This window comes from Paramormyrops kingsleyae, chromosome 24 (assembly GCF_048594095.1).
Source record: "Paramormyrops kingsleyae isolate MSU_618 chromosome 24, PKINGS_0.4, whole genome shotgun sequence".
Classification (NCBI taxonomy): Eukaryota; Metazoa; Chordata; class Actinopteri; order Osteoglossiformes; family Mormyridae; genus Paramormyrops; species Paramormyrops kingsleyae.
In genome coordinates this window covers 17,303,843-17,324,665 of record NC_132820.1, presented here as the reverse complement: position 1 = coordinate 17,324,665, position 20,823 = coordinate 17,303,843, and the positions used below count along the sequence as shown (strand labels likewise).

The window sequence follows — 20,823 nt, the reverse complement described above, 5'->3', positions numbered from 1 at the left end:
TGTGGGATTGAAAACTGGCTAACTGACAGGAAGCAGCGAGTAGTTATTAGAGGCACAATGTCGCAGTGGGCCTCCTGTCACGATCCGCTCCGTTCGATCCCGATGTGTGCCACGCCCACCTCGTTACCTCGTGTGATTCCCTGATTGTTCTCACCTGTGGCTCGTTACCCGTAGCTTGTCTTTTGTATTTAGTCCTTGTCTCAGTCAGTCTGCCCAGATCCGTCATTGTAGTGTCACGTTGGATGTTCGATGTTTGCCCGGATCCCTCAATAAACCCCGTTTGTCTGTCTTTACGGCTCTGCTCGCCTGCTTTCCGGCTCGCTTGCCCCGCACCCTGACACCTCCGTTCATAGTGGGGTACCACAGGGTTCAATTTTAGGACCACTATTGTTCCTAATTTACATTAATGATATTGACACAAATACATACAGTAAACCCCACCTAGAATACTGTGTGCAGGTTTGGTCACCATACCTTAAGAAGGACATTGCTGCCTTAGAAAAGGTGCAACGAAGAGCTACAAGAATGATTCCTGGTCTTAGAGGAATGTCTTATGAGGAGAGGTTAGCGGAACTGAATCTGTTTAGCCTTGAGCAAAGGAAACTAAGGGGGGATATGATTCAGGTCTATAAGATTCTAACGGGTCTGGATGCTGTTCAGCCAAATGACTATTTCAATATTAGTCTAAATACTAGAACTCGTGGCCATAAGTGGAAATTAGCGGGAGAACATTTTAAAACAAATTTGAGGAAGCACTTCTTTACACAACGTGTAGTTAGAGTATGGAATAGTCTTCCTGCTAGTGTAGCGGAAGCTAAAACCATGGGTTCCTTTAAATCAGAGCTAGATAAGATTTAAACAACTCTGAGCTATTATAAGTTCTCCCCAAACGAGCTTGATGGGCCGAATGGCCTCCTCTCGTTTGTAAAGTTCTTATGTTCTTATGTACATGTTCTCAATGGTTCCGAGTCAACCTCAGCTGACTTGGTTTAAATCACTGGACTCCTTACTTTCAAAATATCTATGGAAATCCAAACCACCACGAATAAGTTTAATAACTTTACAGATACCCAAAAACTGTGGGGTTTTGGAGCTTGCCAATTTGTACAACTACTTTCTTGCCAATAGATTGATATATGTCCTAAAATGGATTACGCAAAACAACTTAGACCTTAACTGGCTGGATTTTGAGCAAACTTTCTGTAATGATATTTGAGTCCAAGACCTGCCATTTATCAGTCATATACTTAAACAACATTGCTGTTTTAAGAGCATTAACATCAGCACATCGCTGACCGCCTGGTGGGAATTTCTTAAAATGAACCAAACTTCACTCATTGTGCACTAACGTTCTATGAATGTTCTATGAATGGATTATACAGTAAAGGCATTATGAAGATGCAGTTAATGTAAAGCGTTACCAAAAAAATCAATGCAAAAACAAACTCACTGCCTTATTTGTTTATACTTCCCTAGTATTCTGTCACTGTCAGAATTGAGACAAGAAGTTGTCTCTGCCTTTTTAGCCTTCTTTCTGGCCTTCATATAATCTGCTATAGAAGACAAAAATTGCAGTTTTCAGGAATGTCTTGATTAGCACAACTATGATGAACTTCTGTTGTCATGTTTTTACAAATGACAATTCTTTAGGCACTCTTAGACCAGGGGTCACCAACATGACCCCTGTCTTAGACACTCTAAGGTGGAGCGATATGAAACTGAAATTTAAAAGATGTTATGTAATTCTGTTAAACTTTTAGCTAATGGTCACAACACATCTGTCATTCATGAACTACAGTGATTAGCTATCTGTGGACCTCTTGACTGTGTACACTAACAATTGCTCGTGGTTTGGAACAAATACCACTCACAATGTATGATCAGGGGCCTCTGTTGTGAGTTGAGACTTCTATAAGCACTTATGTCTATGGCTAAGGGTGTCTGCTAAATGCAATAAATGTAAACGCAAATGTCAAACAAACACAGGGACTCTCTTTTGTGCAAGCTCTACCATCTATCGAGCTACAGATTAATCCTCGGTACCCTGACACAACTTCATGTACCTATTGCCCAATCAGGTGGGAGCATGTCCATACCTATAAGTTATGGTAGGGGTACAAACTGGGCTTGGAAGAAATGGCACTGGCACTATTTCCAAAGGGTACTGCTGCAGTGAGCGCACCTCAAATATAACAGCAACACTATCTAAATTACTTACATGTTTTGAAGAGTGAGCGTACTTTATATATTTCCCAGTCAGCTCCTGGTTTTTCATGCTGCATCTGAGCTCGCTTTATATAATTGGGGAATTTACCACCAAGTTTATCTGGGTGGTAAGTTGATTTCTTCTGTGTGGACTGCCTCTACAACATTTGTTATTTGCTGGAGAATGTGTTGTGACTTTCTGACCTTTCTTTTAAGGTGTCAGCAGGCAGGGCAGGCAGCTGCTTGGGGCCCCCAAGCCACTAGATGGCGAACGAGAGCTGGTTTCATATTTTAAAGTCCATTAACTTGTTGAAAATGGTAACTTGTGAAATAAAAAAAGTTTACTGTTCACAATTTTTTGTTAATGTCAGATTATTTATTAAAATGATGACAAAAACTGGTTAGAGGGGGGGCCCCCAGTGAATTTTTGCTTGGGGCCCCAACAGACCCTAGGATCGCCTCTGGTTCTAGTGGTAAAGCATGGCGGAGACATCATGCCTATGCATGTGTGCTGTCTGGGTACTTATGTTATTTTAGTGACGCTACTGTAACAGTGCGAGTACAACTGTCCGATGGTGTCTATAGCTATACCTAATATCACCCGCTCACTGCGCCACCGTGAGGTCGGATGGCGTTACATCATAAACAGGAAATTAAGGAATAGGCTGCATTTGTCCATTAATATTTTTGCGGAAGACAAAAATAACGAGTCCGTTCAAATTTCAGTAGATAAAAGGTAATTAGTTACATTACATTACCAAAAATAGCTGGCTAGACCAACTCAGTACTTGAAGATGTCAGAATATAATTGTCTGGTCTTGTTGAAAATTGCCTTCTGTGATAATTGTCTTATTTTGAAAGTGTATGTTTTGGAATCTCCTCCTTGGATTGCCACCTTATCGTGGTGGAGGGGTTTGCGTGCCTCCGTGAACCTGGGGCTATGTTGTCGGGGGCAATAGCCCCTGGTAGGGTCTCCCAAGGCAAAAAGGTCACAGGGGAGGGGCCAGACAAGGAGCAATCCAAAAGAACCCTATGAAAAAGCATAATAACAAAGTCCCGTTTCCCTCGCCCGGACTAGGGTCACCGGGGCCCCACCCTGGAGCCAGGCCTGGGGGAGGGGCCCGTTAGCGAGCGCCTGGTGGCCGGGCCTTGGCCCGTGGGGCCCGGCCGGGCATAGCCCGAAGAGGCACGCGGGACTGTCCCCAGGTGGGCCACCCGCAGGGGGAATGTCAGGGGTTCGGTGCTTTGTGGATCGGGTGGCGGCCAAGGGAGGCCCTGGCGATCCGATCCCCGGCGGACAAAACTGGCTTTTGGGACATGGAATGTCACCTCTCTGGTGGGGAAGGAGCCTGAGCTTGTGCGTGAGGTTGAGAGGTATCGACTAGATATAGTCGGGCTCACCTCGACACATAGCTTAGGTTCTGGAACCAATCTCCTGGAGAGGGGCTGGACGCTCTTTTACTCTGGAGTTGCGGCGGGTGAGCGACGCCGGGCTGGGGTGGGGCTATTGGTGGCCCCACAGCTCGGTACATTAACAACGGAGTTTACCCCGGTGAACGAGAGGGCTGTTTCCCTGCGCCTTCGGGTCGGGGATAGGTCTCTGACTGTCATCTGTGCTTATGCGCCGAATGTCAGTTCGGAGTACCCGGCCTTCTTGGATTCCCTTAGCGGTATGCTATTTGGTGTGCCGCGGGGGGATTCCATCGTTTTGCTGAGGGACTTCAACGCTCACGTGGGCAATGACAGTGTGACCTGGAAGGGGGTGATTGGGAGGAACGGCCTCCCGGATCTGAACCCGAGTGGTGTTCTGTTATTGGACTTCTGTGCAATGCATGGTTTGTCCATAACGAACACCATGTTCGAGCATAAGGGTGTCCATAAGTGGACATGGTACGAACATGCCCGGGGCTACAGGTCGATGATCGATTTTATAATCGTATCTGATCTGTGGCCTTCCGTCTTGGACACTCGGGTAAAGAGAGGGGCAGAGCTGTCAACTGATCACCACCTGGTGATGAGTTGGCTCAGGTGGCCGGGGAGACCCAAGCGCATAGTGAGGGTATGCTGGGAACGTCTGGCAGAGGCTCCTGTTCGCTGGAGCTTTAACTCGTGCCTCCGGCAAAATTCCAACTGCATGCCAGGGGAGGTTGGGGACATTGAGTCTGAATGGACACTGTTCCGGACCTCCATTGTGGAAGCGGCCGTACGGAGCTGTGGCTGCAGGGTGGTCGGTGCCAGTCGTGGCGGTAACTCCCGTACCCGATGGTGGACACCAGAGGTGAGGGGAGCGGTGAAGCTGAAGAAGGACGCTTACCGGGAATTAATAGCCCGGGGGTCTCCGGAGGCAGCTGACGGGTACCGGCGGGCCAGGCGGAACGCAGCTCGGGCGGTCGCAGATGCAAAAACCCGGGCGTGGGAGGAGTTCGGTGAGGCCATGGAAAGTGACTTTCGGTCGGCCTCAAAAAGGTTCTGGCAAACCATATGGAGTATCAGTCCTGTTGGCTTCATCTGCTGGGGATCTCCAGCATGCACTGGGACGGTTCGCAGCTGAGTGCGAAGCGGCAGGGATGAGGATTAGCACCTCCAAGTCCGAGACCATGGTTCTCAGCCGGAAACGGGTGGTTTGCCCTCTTCGGGTTGGGGAAGACGTACTGCCTCAAGTGGAGGAGTTTAAGTATCTCGGGGTCTTGTTCACGAGTGAGGATAGGCGAGATCGGGAGCTGGATAGACGAATCGGAGCGGCATCTACAGTTTTGCAGGCGCTTAACCGGTCCGTCATGGCAAAGAAAGAACTGAGCCAAAAAGCAAAGCTCTCGATCTATTGGTCCATCTTTGTCCCTACCCTCACCTATGGTCATGAGCTATGGGTAATGACCGAAAGAATGAGATCGCGAATACAGGCGACCGAAATGAGGTTTCTACGCAGGGTGTCTGAGCTCTCCCTTAGGGATAGGGTGAGAAGTTTGGATATCCAGGAGGGCCTCAGAGTAGAACCGCTGCTTCTTCACGTCGAAAGGAGCCAGTTGAGGTGGTTTGGACATCTGGTACGGATGCCTCCTGGGTGGCTACCCGGAGAGGTTTTCCGTGCATGTCCTACAGGGAGGAGGCCCTGGGGCAGGCCCAGGACTCGCTGGAGGGATTATATCTCTCGGCTGGCCTTGGAACGCCTCGGTGTCCCCCCCGAGGAGCTAGTGGAGGTAGCTGGGGAGAGGGAGGTCTGGGTGCCTCTCCTGAAGCTGCTGCCCCCGCGACCCGAACCCAGGACAAGCGGTAGATGAGGGATGGATGTATGGATGTTTTGGAATGCTAAAATGTAAGATAATAAAATATGGATAAGGAATGAATGAATTTTTATTTAATGTAATGAAACAGTAAACATATAGGGCCTTTTTTTTTTTATCTACCTGGCTACTGTATTGCATAATGAAATCAGTAAAATGTGCTGCTGTGATATAAAGGTAACACTGAATGGTGTGGACACATATAGACACCATGTACTGTAGTGTTAATTTAATATTGGGACATTTGCTGTGTACTTTGTACATTTTTAGATTGTCTTGGCAACGTTTACAATAAAGAAGAGTTCTTCATAAATGCTTAAGTTTGTTATTCCTAAGAGTAAAGAATATTTAGATTTTAAGGACCGCAACGAATAAATTCTAATCAATGCACTGATAAATGCAGATGATTATTACTCAACTATTTATCAGTGATATGGACAATTTTTATTTGTGCTGTTTACGCATTTTGATGTTTCTGTTCATTCATATTAACTCAAGAATTTTGTTAAAATTTTAATTCATTCACTTGTTTTCTATTTGAAACTACTCATATTTACTTCATAGTTATAAAATCTAATTAATTTTATTAATTAGATGTGGTGTATCTTTTTTTTACAGTGTAATTACTATCAGTCGAAAACTAAAAAAGTCGTGAGACAAAGTGATGCACTGTCAACAAAATCACACACAAGTGTTACATCCCCCCCACCCCCCCGTTTACACCCCAGCCACTGATGGATTGATTCGACCCATATCCCTGAAATCACTAATTACGCCATCTACAGCACACTCATAATCTTTCCCATCAACATCTTGTGCAATTTCTCCTGTACATTTATTCAATCATCTGCGATGACGTCATGGGGGAGCTACTAAGCTCCACACAAGGTATCAGGTACCCTCTTTGACACGTGTTCCATCCAACCACCACCAGTCCACTTCACCTCGTTACGTTTTCATCTAGAAGAATACGGCAATGTGGATTCTGATTATTTGTGAACAGCGCGGATCTCATGTATTCAAAAGGGGGGAGCGTGGAAAGGAAATTGGACATTGGTAGGCTTGGGAGGGGAGGCATAGTGGGTCTGTAATGTCTTAGGCCTTAGGCAAGAAGAGATTGTTTTGATTACTGTGTGACCTCACTTCGTGATAGCTGCCTCTGGTTGGTTCCACAGTCCCTGAAGAGAGATTGGACCTTGGAGAGACGGACAATGGAGCAAAGAGGGGGAGAAACTGCCTACAGGAAGAGACTCGAAGTTGCCCTAAATGGTGCACAAAAAGTTGTACTTATAAAGTAGTTGCAGTAGGCCATGCGCAGTATGTTATGTGGTAGTACAAATGTATAAGTAATTGTTACAATAATCATATTATCTTAATCATGTATTTGCAGTCATTCAATGTCATATAATCAATATCTATATTCATATCTCAAGTAGGAGCCTAGCAGTCGAGACATGTTCTGGTAAATTGAGCAAAATGGGTGGATTTTTCCTTGCTGCCAAGGTGAACCAATAGAGCGAGAGAATTGTGTTTGTTATACATTTGAGCTTGGTTTGTTAGTATTTTGTGACCAATCAGAATGTAGAAGTCCTTTTTTGGAACAGAGAATTATGATTTATCAACTGGGTGCTCCAGGTGCTCGGGGTACCTGGTGCCAAAGTGTGACGGGAGCACTTTGCTGGATTGCTCAAAAAAAAGAGATAACTTTGCTCACCAACTGAGAGGTCTGGAGCTTTATTTCTAAGACAGGATTTATAATTTTTCTACCACAGGCTCAATTTGCTGTCTGTTATACAGGTACAAGGAAACTATTTTGTTCATGTTTAAAAAAGAAACTAATAATGAAATGTCTAAATATTCCTTCTCTAACTCAATCCCAACTTTAAAACAGTCAGGAAGAAGAAACATGTGTTCAGCTTACAGAAACATAGTGTGCTGGTCTTCAGGAAACTCAAAGCTAACCTCATGCAAAGTTTACGTAACAAGAGACAAGACTTTGTTGGTCTTGTCTTATGATGGTGGGTTAATCAAACACAGTTGCTGGCTGCCCCAGACATAAGCCACCTATTATGTACCTGTGTGCCCCATATATGGGCTTGGAATCTGGGAAGAGGTAGAGTTACAGTAATCTAACATTCTGTGGTATCAACGAAATAGTATAAGAGCTGATAAAAATTTAATACTATACAACAACACTCATTGCACTATGTAAAGTGTTAAATGTAACACTGATTGGTGAGAATTATATAAACACCATGCAGTGTTAATTTAACACTGGCAAATTTGTTATGTTTTTTAAGTAAAAGGACAAAAATTTCTGTATGGGTTCTTCTCACTTGGCATGTGGAGGCTGTTCTGCCACAACACCAAATCTGGCCAGTTTTTATCAGGCTTGCCATTTTGCCTAAAAACAAAAGCTGGTGTTAACATGCCCCCTCTCATTTATTATTGGCATCTTTTCCTGAAGCCATTTTGAAAGCATTGAAATGAAACATTTTGATGGAAATAAATTACCTGTACAAATTTAAACCATTTAACATAAATTGAAATATTGGTCATTCTCACTAATTTAAGAATCTTTTGAAAAATGTTATGGTGAAATAGTTTCAGTTTTATTAAAATTATGTTATGTGTTCCTCTGATTTCATGATTTTTAGCAATATATGTGTGTTTATGTGTGTGTGTGAGAGAGAGAGAGAGATTAATTTTTAACATGATAGGTAAGAGATTATAAAAAACAAACTACATATAGATTATATATAGATCTTTTAATTTCTTTATTCAATATCTTTCCTTCCTTTTTCCCATTCTGTTTCTCTGTCTAATTATTTTTTATGGATCAAAACACCACCCTGTATAGCGCGGTGGGTAAATTATATCTAAAATTTCGATCCTGCTGGGATCCCAAACACAATCTTCCTCCAAGCCGCTAGGAACCATTCCGCATTTGGGTGGCACCCAGGCTGTGTCATATCCATGCTGATGCCAGGTTTTTTGGAGGGGGTGTCCCTGCCGGTCGATCTTCTTTACTTTTCCTACTCGAACCCTCAGCTTGAGTACAGCTCGCTGCTCATTGACAGGCAGATTTATTGGGTATCTTTGGGCCTTCTCAAAGCTCCGACTGACATAGACTCCAGGTCCAAGCATGCCATCACTGGACTGCTGAAATCCGTGCTTTTTAATATATAATGCGGCTGTTCCTGTGGTACCATGGTACATGATGTACGTCCTACTATCGCTCCATGTGTTGTCATGTTCCAAAAGGAATTCAAAAAGTGAACAGAAGTCATCTCCAAATCCATCCATGCATGCCATGCTTTCCTCTGCAAACCAGTAAATTTGCTTTAATAAGCAGGTGTTTTATGTAAAAGCAAGAACAATTTGGTATCAGTTTTATTACTGGACAGAAAACTAAATTTGACAGCAGTGCATGTTAATTCAGATATTAAGTTTAATTTTAATCAAGTTTTATTATAAAAATAAATTTTTACATTTTATGTTATATTCAAAACGAATGAGAGAGAATAAGACCATAGAGGAGCACACTTACCTCTTATACTGAAAATCCACTTAGAAGTAAAGTCACTTGAATCAAGTTTTTGCTGTAGTTTCAGTTTAACTTAAATTGAAAGACAGACATGTTATATAGACTGGTTTGTTTCTGCCTCCTCATCTCTACCAAACTAAAAACACGTAAAACAAGATTGCATGGCTGATTTCATAAAGCAGAAGATAGAAAAATAATTTAAGATGAAATTATTGCTTTAATTAAAGGTGAGAATTGTTCTCAATAGTTTTCTTTACTATTCACAAGTAAACTACAAGGTAAGATTCGGATCTGTATGCAAAAAGTAAAGAAAGCTTCTGTAATATATAGTACAGTATATATTGTACATTATGAGAATCACTAAAATCAGGTTTTATTGGGTGTGGAGTTTCCCTTCCCATGGTTACAGGGATGGGGAGGAACATGAAGGTCACACAAAAACATGAAATTCTCTATGAGAGAAGGGATAGACATGTAACTTTGCCATTTCAGTTGAGGAAAATGAGCGACATGAGAGAGAATGGGATCAAGGCTGTTTTACTGGGGTTCCAAAAATCACAAACGTAGAATTGGATGCAACCTTTGTGGCTATTTTTCAGAGAATAGCATTCTCAAGTTTGACTATAAAAATATTGTGTCTTATTACAAATATTTGTACAAATAAATTTATTGCCACAAAACCCTAGTATTCATGCACACACAAACTCGTTCCCATCTTAATTAAGAAGCCCTGGAAATGTCACGGACAGGGTTTTTTTTATACTGCATCAGACGCACAATTTTGGTTAATGTGCCCACGGAATACTACATCTAGCTCACAAAATCCCTAAAATGTGCACACAGTTTAGTTTTCCGCACTGTTTGTGGCCCCTACAGACTCCGCAGCATCTAGTTACCTGAACTGCTATTCCGGAAATGACTGATTAAATACAGAGCCCAGAAACTAACTAACTAGTTTGTTTGCCTAGTGTCCCATCATTGTGCTTAAGTTATTAAATATCATTCTATACAAATTTAGTAATTCACTTAATATTCCGCAAAATATTCTATAGCATTTACTCCATGCAACTAGTTACAGTTTTCAAACTACATTAAACATCTAATTATGTTGAGAAGTATTAAATCCCAGTATGTGTGTTAAACAGGGATGGATTTAAGGGGTAGCCACCAGACATCAACATAATAAAAATGAAATATAGATTAACTTACTTTCGAAACGGAATCATAGAACTGACACGGTCGGGTGTGGCCGCCCCCATAAATATAACTGAACCCTGAGGGCCACCCAAAGCAAAATTTTTCTGTATACGCCTCAGGTTAAACATTCATATTTCATCAGTTACATCTGTTGACTATAATCTTACCTTGCAAAGCAAATATCTTTAAATCCTCCCAGAATCTTTTTCGTTCTTTTTGCTAAAATGGCGACCCTGGCTTTAAATCTCTTTCACTTTCATTTACAGAGAAGGAATGATCAGCTTCCTCCCAAACGCGGAAGCGGTCTATGGCACGGCGTAGGATATTTTTGATACATCATTCATTATCCATCTCCTGCCGCCACATAATTCGGTCAAAGCTCCAGGTCCGTGCAGAGACCTTTAGAGGGGCAGGTGCTCAGATTTAAAGAGGGGCGCATGGATCAAGATCTCAGAACATCAGCTACAGCGTAACCTGCTGAACCACAGCAACCAACATTCAAAAAGTATATTAATCCTATAACAAACCGCATCATACTTTATCATTACACCTTAGCAGAGTTTTATCAGAGTCTCATTGTAATTCTTATTTGAACCCTCATTCTCAGAGTTGCAGATCACTGTCAGGCGGTTAGAGGACATGATCAGCTGGTGCACCTGGACATTGCTGTTTCTTAGCAGTGTCTGCTAGGGCTGTAAGCAGACAGGAATTTATACCAGAGAGCACCGCTGTACACAGAGCAGTCCCAGATAAGTCAGGGAAGGCTGTCAATGCATAAAACTTGCATAAAAAGAGAAAAGGCTATGTTGGTCTGAGTTTTTCTTATTATGGTGGGTTAGTAAAACACAGCAGCTAAATGCCCAAATGAGTTCAAATGAGAGTACATTAAAATAGGGCAGATATGGGCCACCCATTTTGTACTTGTGTGCCACCCAAATGGGCTTGCAATCTAGGAAGAGGTGGAGACACATTATCCTAACACTCTAGTTTGTAAATTGAACACTATAAGAGTTATTAAACATTTACATTGCAAAAACAACACTCACTGCACACTGTAAAGTATTAAAGGTAACACTGAATGGTGTGGACACATATAGACACCATATAGTGTTAATTTAACACTGGCACATTTGCTGTGTAATACAGATTAATGGCATTCCAGGTTTGGAGTGACATTGCCTGTGAGAATAATTTATATTTTATTCATTCTCCTATTATCTCTAGGACCCAAGTGCCTCTACTGTGAAAAAGAGAGCTGTAACTCTCATTGAGTATATGGAAGAGAGTGGATGCAGCAGCAGCATCAACAGAAAAAAATTGAGGAATTTAAAACGTGGATGCTTAGCCTGTATATTCTTTAGGCTATTAAGCCCACTGATTCCTTTATTGTTAAGCCTATTTTTGTGTGGAATGCCATTGGCAAACCTGTCCGTTGTTGCCTATATGTTGCTTAAAAATAAATATTTTCTGAGTGGCAATGTTACCATTGCTCATATTTCTTTATGATATAAGGCTTCGGTTTAAGGTGACATTTGTTAGGCATGCAGAATATTTGTCCCTCTTTTAAATTGGAGCGAACGTGAAGCGATATGACTGGAGCAGGAGGACATTTTATTGGAGTGAGGAGCGGTGTTGAGCGGAGCGGCTTAGTGGGAATTAGAACGGAGAAGCGGGCGGAGCCAACAGCCTTGTGAGCTCCACTCCGCTCACATGCTCTGATACAAAGCCTCATTAATAATTTAGCCATACTAAGCTGCTTATATTGTGGGCGTAAATAAATGTCCGTATAGCACAGAAAAGCTGGCGCACCACCAAATGTTGCACCTGTCATCTGAAGCCCTAGTGATTATTGCGCATGCGCGATTTAATCGCGATTTTATATCGCCCAGTCCTAGTTTCCATACAGAACTTGAAATGTAGCTACTGACATCTTTTTTTTAAGGGGCTGTTCACACCCTAAAATCAAAACTCCATATTTTTACTCTTACTTGTAGTGCTATTTATCCATCTATACCGTTTTGGTGTATGTTGTATAGTGTTGGAGACAACTGCTGTAGCAATGTCTCACACACATATAATGGAATTAGATGGGGGGAAACTCTACCATAAATGAGCATTAAAACTTCTTAGTTATATTTCAAGTTTTTTTTTTTTTTCTGGGGTTTCCATTTTTTATGTACAAATTGAAAATGTGCATGGAACTGCACCTTAGTTCATATAACGTACAAGATCTCATATTAGGATTGTCTGTACTTTTCAGATGGTCTTCACAAAAGCTGTCATTATCTGAATTAAATTACATTACTTTTATTTAATTTATTTTTCAAATAAGACAGTTTGAGATTTGTGAATTAATTATTGTGTTTCTATGTCACAGGGAACAGCAGAGACCAGTGTGCACTGGAGGACCTGAGCACTGCCAGCATGAGGATCTATGTTTCCCATGAGCCAGATGCAGTGGGCATCATCATCAAGGGAATCCCAGTGCTTACTTTGCAATCTGCACTGAAAAAAATGAAACATTGGATCAACTTAAAATATTACTTCATTTTTTCACACATTTTTTCAAGTCAGTTCAACTTAAAGTAGTCAATCTAATACACAGGTGTCAAACTCCAGTCCTGGAGGGCCGGAGCCCTGCACATTTTTGGGTTCACCCTCATTTAACACACCTGATTCAACTCCTTGTGCTAATTACCACACAGTTCTTGAGCTGAATCATTTATGGTGGAACAGGGAAGTGATTAAGCTACACAGGGCTCTGACCCTCCAGGACTGCAGTTTGACACCCTTGCCATAGGGTGTTAAGTCAATGAGTCTCAACCTCTTCCCAAATTGCAAGTCCAAAATGGGTGGCCCATATCTGCCCCATTTTAATGTGCACTCATTTGAACTCATTTGGGCATTCAGCTGCTGTGTTTTACTAATCCACCATAATAAGAAAGACTCAGACCAACATAGCCTTTTCTCATTTAAGCGTAATGGAAAAGGTGTTTTCAATCAGGTTAAGAATCAGTCATGCTCACCTAAGCACTGCATGTGGTGTAAAAGTGAGTTAAATGTATGGCACCAAGCACGGATTATAAAGGTAGACTGTGTTAGACTGCATATCATAATTATTTAGCAGTACTGAGAAAAGGTGAGAGCTTAATGGTGGAAGGAGTGCATTTCTGCTAAAGCAGATATAATGGTTGGTGGCCTTATTGCTTTTAGACCACAACTTGGGATAGAAAAACAAATCAAATCACTTTGCTCATTTAATATTCAGAGTTTCATTTAGAAACCCACCACGATTGAGGATGGTATGGCACTGATATTAGTATTTACCACCTGATGCTCTCACTTTTTCTGGGTTGCTTGTGTTGGTGTATGTTAATTGGTCTGAGTAGTGCATTTTGTTCCAATGTATGTGTATCCACAAAGAAATCTTCTCAATTGTATAGGTCTAGATGCTTTTCCTAGAGAGCCCAAGCTTGGTGAAGGAACAGCCAAAGTCTCTTCTTCTTAAACCATAGAAGATAACACACAAGAACCATTTCTGTGGTTTTTGTTTTCTTGCCCTATTCATCATAATCGCGGTAGATAAAAAAAAAATTCTGTTAAGTCAAAAACAGTACTGTGTCATGTTATGCAAATATACATCCAGCACCATTGGTCTACAGGGGAGTGGGTGGTACCAGGAGCTGCTCAGAAAAGGGTATCACAACTGTCCTAACACCTTTCCGCATATATTAATCATCCAAGGGCTGGACTGGCAATCAAACACAACCCCCACACCATTAAAATATATACCAATCAGGAGAATCATCCAATATATTTCCAAGAGTTCTTCTGCCAATTTTTTGATACCAACATGCCATAAAATCACATGTCAGCAGAAAGACCACCAAAACCACAGCTCTCTAATTATCAAGATCAGTCAAAACAGCAAAGCTTCAAATTAAAAGAATAAAAAGCTGTAAGGTCCTTTTTGGTCAGAGTCTTTCTCATGATGGTGGGTAAATCTGGGATGGCTCTTCTGATCCTCATAACTTTTTGTGCGCATATTACAATGGGGCAGATATGTGGAAGTGGAGACTCATTGTCTTAACACTCTATGGCAAGGGTGTCAAACTGCAGTCCTGGAGGGTCAGAGCCCTGTGTAGCTTAGTCCCTTCCCTGTTCCACCATAAATGATTCAGCTCAAGAACTGTGTGGTAATTAGCACAAGGAGTTGAATCAGCTGTGTTAAATGAGGGGAAACCCAAAAATGTGCAGGGCTCCGGCCCCCCAGGACTGGAGCTTGACACCTGTGTATTAGATTGACTACTTTAAGTTGAACTGACTTGAAAAAATAAGTGTGAAAAAATGAAGTAATATTTTAAGTTGATCCAATGTTTCATTTTTTTCAGTGCAACTACAGGAAGGACAGCTCACGTCCCACTCGTTCAGGTTACACCCTCCCGGTTCACCAAGTCCTAGTGGACACCCCACTCACAGCCCAGCCGCAACCAGGGTCCCAGGCAAATACCCCAACCCCCTGGGGCAGCTAATATGGATTAGTCACTCTAACACACACCACACTCTTGGTAGATACACCACTCTCTAACACACGTCAAGCTTCACCGCAAATAAAAACATCACCATCCGGTTAATGCACTCACGAGTCCAACACGTACAAATAAAACCACCCCAAGTAGAATTCACTTCCCCCGTCCCGGGACACCAGCCCCCAGCTACGTGAGACAGTGATATTCCCTTTCAGCGGGCTGCCCCTCCAACTAGTGCTGCTCAGGGGAGTGTCAATACGGAGACCCGTAGAATAACCTGCTGATCATAGGGACACTCGGAGCACAGAACATTAATTAATCCGCACCGATCGGGGTGCGAAACCTCCGCCCGCAGCACCGCCCCTTTCTTCAATCCTGCCACGCTAGGGAGGCGGCGTCCGGCACGGTATCTAGCACAGCAGTCCAGGCTTCGGCTCACCGCCCATGTCCAGCGCAGCTTCTCCTCCAACGACGTCACAGATGCAGAAGAATCCTCCACGCAGAGCTACAAAGCAGGTGGGGGAGTGGACTATTAACACACGCACACAGTCCCGGTCCATTCATTCACCTGCAACAACTTATTCACGTCCCTTATCGGGAGGAACTTAGAGCGCGTTGATCAATCTCACGGTCTCGTCCACTGTGAATAGCGCCTGGAATTGCTGCCGTCAGCCGCTCGCCGCCGCTGCGTTCAGTCCGTCCCAAGAAAGTCTCTGCTCCTCCACTGCTGTGTGCGTCTTTTATCTTCAGTCCTGCCCGCCCCACGTTCATCAATGCCTTGACACACCTGCCCACACCCCGACATACGCCCCTATATGATACCGCCCCCACCTTAAACACCTTATCTCACGCTGATACTCCCTGTATACAACTCCCTATTAGTACCGCTACATTTCCCCCCAGCCTTTAACGGTGAACGTCCCGATCACTGCATCCTCCAGTCCAGCAGCACAGGGCTGGCCACCCTCAACCCATTACACCCTAAAGCGTGCAGGAGGAATGCCGCGATTCACCCGCTGGGGGTACCGATGAGTACCAGGGTCATTTACTACAGTCAATTCAGGAGGTGACCCATGCACTCCTTCAGCAGGAGGTTGTACCCACGAATTAGATTCCGAAGCCCCGTTGGGTCCAATGCCCACACCCTGGGGATGAAGGGTACCAGCTACAGGGCCAAGTGCTGCACCCACAACAGGCACAGGAGCTGGCTGGTAGGGGGATATGCACTGGTGTAACCCAGCCAAACTGTGCGACCAGTGCCGTTGCAGGGGCCCAACCTGCTTTACTCTCTCCCCCCTCTCATGTTGAGTCCCCCCTCGTCTGTTCTCCCCTAGCCAATCCCCCGGACAAGGCCGCAAATTATTGCGATGAACTGTTTGAGTTGGGCCCTCCCTACCCTCCGGCCGAATGCTAAAGACTGGTTGACCAGGCCGTGGCTGTGTCACCACCACAAACGGTGTCGGGAGCCACCACGGCGCGAGCTTCCCCTGGGCCCTACGACGGAAGTTCCTCACCAACACCCTCTCCCCCGGCAACAGCGGCAGCGTCCAGGTATGCTTGTTATAGCTGGCTTGATTCCAGTGCTAGCGTCGTTCGACGTTGGTCCACACCTTAGTGTAGGCCTCGAGAAGGGTCTGGTGATGATTCTTAACCCACCCTTCCAAGTCACCTCGATACTGGGGTGGTGCAACACCATGGAGCACATCCACGGGCAGTCTTGCATGGCGGCCAAAGAGCACATAATGTGGGGTCATGCCAGTACTCGCATGCGTGGTGTTATTATAGGCTTGTAGTAGAACTGGCAGTGCACTGGGCCACTGCGCTTGAGAAGCCACCTCCATGGTACTTAAGAGGGACAGCAAAGTGCGGTTAAATCGTTCACAAATGCCATTACCTTGCGGATGATAAGGCGTTGTACGATCCTTCTTACATCCATACACTGCACAAAGCTTCTGCATCAAGTCCGACTCGAATGCCCCACCTTGATCGCTCAGAATCTGCTCTGGACAACCAAAGGGGAGGATGAGTGCAGTCCACAAGGCCTTGGCGGTCGTGGAAGCAGTCTGATCCCGAGTAGGGATAGCCAAAGCATATCGGGAGAACACATCAGTGATCACAAGGACATATGGGTATGTGTCATGAGGCCTCCCCAAAGATAAAAAATCCAGGGCCACAATCTCAAAGGGGTAACTAGCAGAAATTGAGCCCAATGGTGCCTTCGGCTGTGCCCCTTGCTTCCCTAAGATGCTATTTAGGCACTCATTTGTCCACGCTCGGGCACTCCGGCTCATCCCCACCCAATAAAATCTTCTCCGCAGGAGTGAGACCATCCGGTCACCACTAGCATGGCCTACCGCTTTGTGGTACCCCTCCCACACCCACCGAGCCTGATCCACAGCAATCACCACCTGCTGCACCGGGACCCCAGTATCTGGTTCCGTAACACAACGTACCAGAACTCCCTCCCGCAATTCCAGACGATCCCATTCCTTCAGCAAACACCGCAGCTGCGGAGATAGAGTCAAGGGATCACTCACCCTTGGGGGCTCCCCCTGTGCCTTCCATATGTGCATTTGCCGTAAGTCCGGGTCCTCCTTCTGCTGCCTCCCCCATCCTCCTGGCTCAGCGAGGGCCTCCGGCAACATGGTACTTTCCACCCCATACATTACCACATCGGCGGGGTCTCCCGGCAGTCGAGAGAGGGCATCGGCGTTTTGGTTCCTCGCTCCTGGCCTGTAATGGATCTCATACGAGTAGTTGGCTAATTGAGCCACCCACCGTTGCTCGGTAGCGCCTAGCTTTGCAGTCTCCAAGTGGACCAAGGGGTTGTTATCCGTAAATACAATCACCTGAGCCCCCCACAAATAGTCTTTGAACTTTTCGGTTATTGCCCACTTTAGAGCCAACAACTCCAGCTTAAAAGAACTAACATTTGGGTTGCCGCGTTCCGACCGATGAAGGCTGCGGCTAGCGTAAGCAATCACCCGTTCCTTCCCATCCTGAACTTGGGAAAGCACGGCCCCAAGTCCGTTGAGGCTTGCATCCGTATACAACTTAAAGGGGAGCTGGAAATTAGCATAGGCCAAAATTAGGAGCAGTAAGGAGTGCCTGTTTAAGGGCATCAAAGGCGGCTTGGCACTCCGGGGTCCACTGGACGACTGAAGAGGGCTGATTGGCGTTGCCCTGTAAAAGCTGGTTAAGTGGGGCATCCACCCTTGCAAAAGCTGGAATAAAGCGCCGATAATACCCTGCAAACCCCAAAAATGACCAAACCTGCCTCACGGTCACAGGGGTCGCCCAGTCTCGGACAGCAGCAGTCTTTTCTGGGTCGGTAGCCACTCCCTGGTGACTGACCACATGTCCTACACTGAAAAAAATGAAACATTGGATCAACTTAAAATATTACTTCATTTTTTCACACTTAATTTTTTCAAGTCAGTTCAACTTAAAGTAGTCAATCTAATTATTAGATTGACTACTTTAAGTTGAACTGACTTGAAAAAATTAAGTGTGAAAAAATGAAGTAATATTTTAAGTTGATCCAATGTTTAATTTTTTTCAGTGTGGGTGTGTGTGATCTTTTTACCAATAAACTCTACTCTTGGAGCTGTCTGCCTTTGCCTATTCCCTGTGTAGTCCCAGGGTTGGAGGGTTGTGCTGGTTGCGGCCCCGTTACATACACATGGGTTGTTTTACCACAGGGTTTCCACAACTCATCAACACTGTTTCACCAGTGTATGGCTGACATATTAAACATCACAGAAAACCATCAACAAATGGTAAGACGGTGAGAATGTCCCCATATTGTAAATCAGAAAAAGCAGAAATCTTAGTTTACATACCTTGACAGTGAAGAAATAATACAGTGTATGGAAAATGTAAGACATTTAAATGATTTGTTTTAATAGTCAGTTCCTGATGCCAGCATTTGGATAGAGTAGGCTGCTCTATTTGGGGCACATGAATCTTTCCAGTGTTGTTTTTCGCTATAGTTAACTGTGCACTTACAGGTGTGTTTTTACAGCTCAAGCTCCCATACTGAAGCGCAGGCAACACAGTCCGAGACCAAGGCGTAAGGCTCCCAAGCATGTTTCCGGTCTCCAGTGAGATGGCAGTATTTTTCTAAATGTGCAACACTGCCGGATGTGGTGAGCCAGGACTGAAGTTTAACACCCCTGCTTTATAGCTTAATGAGGAGACAGAGTCTGTAGTATGAAAGGCAGACACTGAACCACAGACCACAGAGAGTGTGCAGGGAGCAGAGAATGAGACAGAGCCTGTAGTAAGAAAGGCAGACACTGAGCCAGAGCCCACAGAGAGTATGCAGGGAGCAGTGAATGAGGAGAGAGAGCCTGTAGTAAGAAAGGCAGACACTGAGCCACAGCCCACAGAGAGTGTGCAGGGAGCAGTGAATGAGGAATCAGAACCTGTAGTAAGAAAGGCAGACACTGAGCAACAGCCCACAGAGAGTGTGCAGGGAGCAGTGAATGAGTAGACAGAGCCTGTAGTAAGAAAGGCAGACACTGAGCCACAGCCCACAGAGAGTGTGCAGGGAGCAGTGAATGAGGAGACAGAGCCTGTAGTAAGAAAGGCAGACGCTGAGCCACAGCCCACAGAGAGTGTGCAGGGAGCAGTGAATGAGGAGAGAGAGCCTGTAGTAAGAAAGGCAGACGCTGAGCCACAGCCCACAGAGAGTGTGCAGGGAGCAGTGAATGAGGAGACAGAGCCTGTAGTAAGAAAGGCAGACGCTGAGCCACAGCCCACAGAGAGTGTGCAGGGAGCTGTGAATGAGGAGAGAGAGCCTGTAGTAAGAAAGGCAGACGCTGAGCCACAGCCCACAGAGAGTGTGCAGGGAGCAGTGAATGAGGAGACAGAGCCTGTAGTAAGAAAGGCAGACGCTGAGCCACAGCCCACAGAGAGTGTGCAGGGAGCTGTGAATGAGGAGAGAGAGCCTGTAGTAAGAAAGGCAGACGCTGAGCCAGAGCCCACAGAGAGTGTGCAGGGAGCTGTGAATGAGGAGAGAGAGCCTGTAGTAAGAAAGGCAGATGCTGAGCCACAGCCCACAGAGAGTGTGCAGGGAGCAGAAGCTCAGGATACTGAGAATAAAGCCAGACGGGGTTAGTCCCTAATCTAGCTAACCTACAATACCCAACTGATCCTGCTCAAATTCAGCATAAAGCGTGATGAGGCCTTCATCCAATTGTGCAATAATACTGGACATTGCCAAGCAGTGCTGCCATTTCCAAAGAATGAAGGAGGGTCATCTCGAAAGCACCGCTATGAGGGAAACCCAGGGCTGACGTACTCTCCTAGTGCTAATGCCATGATTGTTTCAGCTGCTGCATCTTTTACAGGAGGGTTCAGTCAGTGGAGATCTGTTTGAGAAAGATGTTTCAAACAACCAAAACTGAGATTTTCCAGGACATGACGAAAAGGAGATTCTGCCTTAAATGCGATCAGGGTCTACAGATCACTGTGTCTGTCTGCTCTGTTATGCTTCAGTTGAACATCATTTGTTAACACAGTTACATTGCTTGTGTGGCTGTTTTGGCTGGGTAGTTACTCAGCAGCACTGTACCCTTAGCAGTCATTATAACATGCTGTCTCTTCCTGTGTATCCATGTAGGAAAGCATTGGGACAGGGCTGACTGCAGGGGATCATGACCCAGAGCTTGGCCACAGCAGAGATCTGGCGAGACAGCTGGGACACTATCAGTGAGAAATAAAACAGCTTTTAGTACAAAAACAATAAGCCATAAGTCATACTTATATTTGTTATAAGTATGACTTTGTTGTTTGTGTAATAAACGAGAGCTAAACTATTTTATTCTGTTTCGTATTTCTATCATTAAGTATTATGTACAGAAGTGATTCATAAGTTAACAGCCTTATGCATTGACAGCCTTCCCTGACTTATCTGGGACTGCTCTGTGTACAGCGGTGCTCTCTGGTATAAATTCCTGTCTGCTTACAGCCCTAGCAGACACTGATAAGAAACAGCAATGTCCAGGTGCACCAGCTGATCATGTCCTCTAACCGCCTGACAGTGATCTGCAACTCTGAG

The 20,823-nt window shown here is 44.6% G+C and overlaps 1 protein-coding gene and 1 long non-coding RNA gene across 2 annotated transcripts in view; one reads left to right on the top strand and one right to left on the bottom strand.

Moving 5' to 3' along the window:
* The window catches only part of LOC140582156 (uncharacterized), a 58,790-nt gene that overhangs the window by 30,633 nt on the left and 7,334 nt on the right, over positions 1-20,823 (top strand). The gene's annotated exons all lie outside the window — the stretch shown is intronic.
* Positions 16,140-17,979, bottom strand: LOC140582151 (uncharacterized). Its single transcript, XM_072706173.1, has 2 exons — positions 17,297-17,979; positions 16,140-16,756 (listed from the first exon to the last, which is right to left on the bottom strand). Exons 1-2 carry the CDS (start codon positions 17,966-17,968, stop codon positions 16,343-16,345), a joined length of 1,086 nt encoding a protein of 361 aa, XP_072562274.1. The 5' UTR covers positions 17,969-17,979; the 3' UTR covers positions 16,140-16,342.